Source organism: Protobothrops mucrosquamatus, unplaced genomic scaffold (assembly GCF_001527695.2).
Source record: "Protobothrops mucrosquamatus isolate PMUCROS unplaced genomic scaffold, P.Mucros_1.0 scaffold2283, whole genome shotgun sequence".
Classification (NCBI taxonomy): Eukaryota; Metazoa; Chordata; class Lepidosauria; order Squamata; family Viperidae; genus Protobothrops; species Protobothrops mucrosquamatus.
Window position 1 is genome coordinate 286,322 of NW_015388370.1, and position 3,821 is coordinate 290,142.

Sequence of the window (3,821 nt, forward strand, 5' to 3'; positions counted from 1 at the left end):
GTCTCCTGGTGATTGACCCAAAGTCACTGAGCCAGCTTTCAGGCCTAAGGCAGAACTAGAACTCACCGTCACCTGGTGATTGTTCCAAAATCACCCAGCCGGTTTTCGTCATTGTCTCGCAGTTTCTACATTGGTGCCTTAACCAAACTAACTCTTCTAATTCCAGAATTGGTGTGAACTCTATACAAGTTCCCAAAAGGTTCCCCCTTCTGTTTTTTCAACGATACCCCTTTAGAGACAGAGACTGTGCATCGTGCACAACGTTGGACTTCAATAACTGGGAGCAACGGGGTCCTAATGGGAGAGTTTACCGAAGCGGCGAACTTCCTGCGCATTCTGAAGAAACCGCTAAATGACGCCAAGCCTTATTTAACGATTTTATTGTTCACTTCCAAATGCTGGAAAACACACACTTGGTATCCCAATAGCAGAATACTGGCAGGGGTGGCAGGGCTGTTTGATTTGGGGCGCGGGCAAGCTTGAGGCCAGCGATGTCTCTAATGGAGACTGATTAGTTAAAATAGTGTTTCTCAACCTTGGCCATTTTAAGAGGGGTGGACTTCAACTCGCAGAGTTCCCCAGTCAGCATGGGGAAGTCCACCCCTCTGGAAGTTGCCAAGGTTGAAAAAAAACACCGACTTACTAAGTCCAGGGGAAAATGCAGACCCGGGAAAGGAACGTGCCTGTGATCTCCACAAGGAGCGTGTCCAAATAAAGGGATGGGGCAGGTCAAACCCAGACTGGCATTCTCTGATCTTTCTGTTCTCCCCAATCTCCGAAGAATTCAGGAAGCAAGGTGAGAATCTCCCCACCGGCGAGGGCACAAAATGTGCGTGGGCCTCCCAAACGTCCTTCGGCAACGAGTTCCGGGGTCAACACTCCGTCGCTGTGAAGGTGAAGCTGATTCTTCCACTCAGTTCAGCCAAGAGAAATAAAACCTACGATGGGGCATCACAAATGTACATTTCCCTGCCCTCTCACCAGGAGCAGAGTGCCCAGGTGCCTTCGCCTCCCTCCCTCCCAAGGATCTACGGTCTTCGTTCCGTCTCTTCCGTTTCCATAGAGTCAGCGACTTCGGGTTCCTCCCCGTCAAAATAACGCTCTTCCTCGTCTCTCGAGACAATGTCGAGGTTATCAAAATCCGGGTTCTCGTCTACTTCACTGAGAGAGGAGTGGGGAAGTCAGGGGATGAAGGAGAGAAGGAAAAAGGATCAGCGTTCACCACAGGCAGTCCTTGTCTGATGGCCACAACTGGGCCCCAAATTATTGTTGCGAAGCAAGGCAGTTAAGTTTGAGTTTTGCCCCGTTGTAGGACCTTTCTTGAGCCAGCTGCTAAGCAGATCACCACGGTTGTTAAGTGAATCATGCAGTCATTAAGCAAATCCAGCATTCTCCATCAACTTTGCTTGTCAGGAAATATATATATCAATAAAATATAGAAAAAACGAACACCAGGATAATATATATGTGTTTGTGTGTGTGTTTTTATGATGCACCCGGTCGGCCCAAATATGGGAAGAGAAATCTGATGATGGCTGATGAAAGCTAAGGAGCTCGAAATAGCTATATATAAATCAGCTGTTTATTGTTGAAAATTTTAAAACAATAAAAACAACTATTTACAATGTTAAAACAAACTTAGCTTTCGCTGGTCCACTGCCAGCGTCTTCAGAGTAAAGCATTGGGGTGGAGAAAGATCTGTTATAAGCCTTGCTAACCTAGTTTTTTACACACCAGGAAGGAGAGGAAGGATAAGGAGGGGAGAGAGAGAAGTTGTGGAACTGGAGTGCAAACAAGGGGAGGCGGGACATTTAAGGCAATTACGGTCAGTTAAGACAAATGGCCCTATCACGCGGTCAATGTGTAAAAAACTAGGTTAGGCTTCCTGACTGCTAGTAATTCAGAATTGGGGGATGTGTGTGCTCAGTTACCTGGGCTTGGCTTGCACGATCCATAAATCCAGCTGAGTGTTAGGGGTGCAGGCCACTCCTGCAGAGATCCGTCCTGTCCTGAGTCCTCGCCTTACCTGTAGTTGAAGTCCAGATCCTTGCCTTCCAGGAAGTGCTGGTACATCCGGCTGGTGAACTCTTCCCGCAGGAAAGCCTTCTCCTCTGCATCGGGGACCCACTCGTCTGCGTCAGGATTCAATGCCTGGTCTAAAGAGGGAAGAACAGGAGGAGGGATGCTCAGCGTCTCTTCCAGGGCTAGGAACGCCCTGCCCTTCTCTGTTTTTATTTTAAATGACTTCCTTATTTTTTTATATATATTTGTACCCCAACTTTATTAGGTGGGATATTAGGCAGCAAAGATATCCAACACACCTTCCGACTCCTATTTTCCCCACAACAATCCTGCCAAGTGATTGATTGACAAAGTCACCCGGCTGGCTTCCATGCCTAAGGCGGGACTAGAACTCACCATCTCCTGGGGATTGGCTCAAAGGCACCCAACCGGCTTTCATGTCTAAGGCGGGACTAGAACTCACCGTCTCCTGGGGATTGGCTCAAACGCACCCAACCGGCTTTCATGTCTAAGGCGGGACTAGAACTCACCGTCTCCTGGGGATTGGCTCAAAGGCACCCAGCCAGCTTTCATGTCTAAGGCGGGACTAGAACTCACCGTCCCCTATTGATTGGCCCAAAGTCACCCAGCCGGCTTTCATGCTTAAGGCAGGATTAGAACTCACAGTCCCTTAATCCCACAGAGTGGGTCTCCTCAGGGTGCCGTCGGCCAGACAGTGCCGGCTGGCNGGTTGTTCCAGCTTGCAGGACTGGCCTAGGGTAATTTTTAGAGGGGTTTTAATTATATTTTAATTAGACTATACTTAAATATTTCTTTTTAATTAATTTTAATCCTGTAATTGTCATTTGTGTATTTTTAATCGATTGTCAGCCGCCCTGAGTCCGCAAGGAGAAGGGCGGGATATAAATCTAATTTAATAATAATAATTTAATAATAATAATTAATTTCTAGCCTGGTGCTTTAACCACTAGACCAAACTGGCTCTCCTACTACTTAGGGTAGTAGAGGCAGCTTCTCCTAATCTTTCGGGAGAAGAATAAAAAATGGATTAAATTGTATTTAACTTACAATTAAGTTAAACTGCACATTAAATCCTATCCATTGTTCCCCATTTTCCCGCAAAGCCACCGATCCAGCGGGTTCTCCACAATTCCCTTTGAAGCAAACTCAGCTGCTCTCAGTCTTCTGCAGGGCCTGGGCCTCTTGAGATCCAGCCACTAGATCCCACTTCCTTGTTTCACCAACCTTCGCTCTCCTGGTCACTGTCTTCCTCCTCCTCCTCTAGGCAGGCGTCTTCCAGCTCCTGCTGGACCAGCAGCCGCTGCTGGATCACCTGCTCCTGGTAGGAATCTAGGAGGACGCCGGAGAGGGAGCAGGAAGCCTCCAGCTTACACTGGCCAAGCTCCTGCAGCTCCTCATCGCTCAGATACTGTCCGATGTATTGCTCGTAAAGGAGGGGGTCACGGCCCCTCATCTGCTCATCGCTGAAATATTCCCCACCTACAAGGAACGGGGAGAGAGGTGTCTGCCACAAGAAACCCGGAGCCAGGAGTATAGTTGGTGCAACAGGCGAATTGGACTAGACAAATGGCAATTGCTTCTCTCTCTCTCCTTCCCTCTCTCTCCCTCCCTCCTTCCTCCCTCTCTCCCTCCCTTTCCTTCTCTCTCTCCCTCCGTCCTTCATCTCTCTCCCTCCCTCCTTCCATCTCTCTCCCTCCCTGTCTCTCTCCTTCCTCCCTCCCTCCCTCCCTCCTTCCGTCTCTCTCCCTCCCTCCCTCCTTCCTTCCCTTTCCCTCCCC

At 48.8% G+C, this 3,821-nt stretch overlaps 1 protein-coding gene across 1 annotated transcript in view; it reads right to left on the reverse strand.

Moving 5' to 3' along the window:
* Positions 1 to 1,011: 1,011 nt before the first annotated feature.
* CCDC97 (coiled-coil domain containing 97) overlaps positions 1,012 to 3,821 on the reverse strand; it is a 4,231-nt gene continuing 1,421 nt past the window's right edge. The window contains exons 2-4 of the mRNA XM_015824573.1: positions 3,268 to 3,547; positions 2,027 to 2,156; positions 1,012 to 1,161 (exon numbers count right to left, since the gene is read on the reverse strand). Of these exons, the coding sequence (XP_015680059.1) occupies positions 1,029 to 1,161; positions 2,027 to 2,156; positions 3,268 to 3,547 (543 nt within the window). The 3' untranslated portion in view covers positions 1,012 to 1,028. The remainder of the gene's footprint in view (positions 1,162 to 2,026; positions 2,157 to 3,267; positions 3,548 to 3,821) is intronic.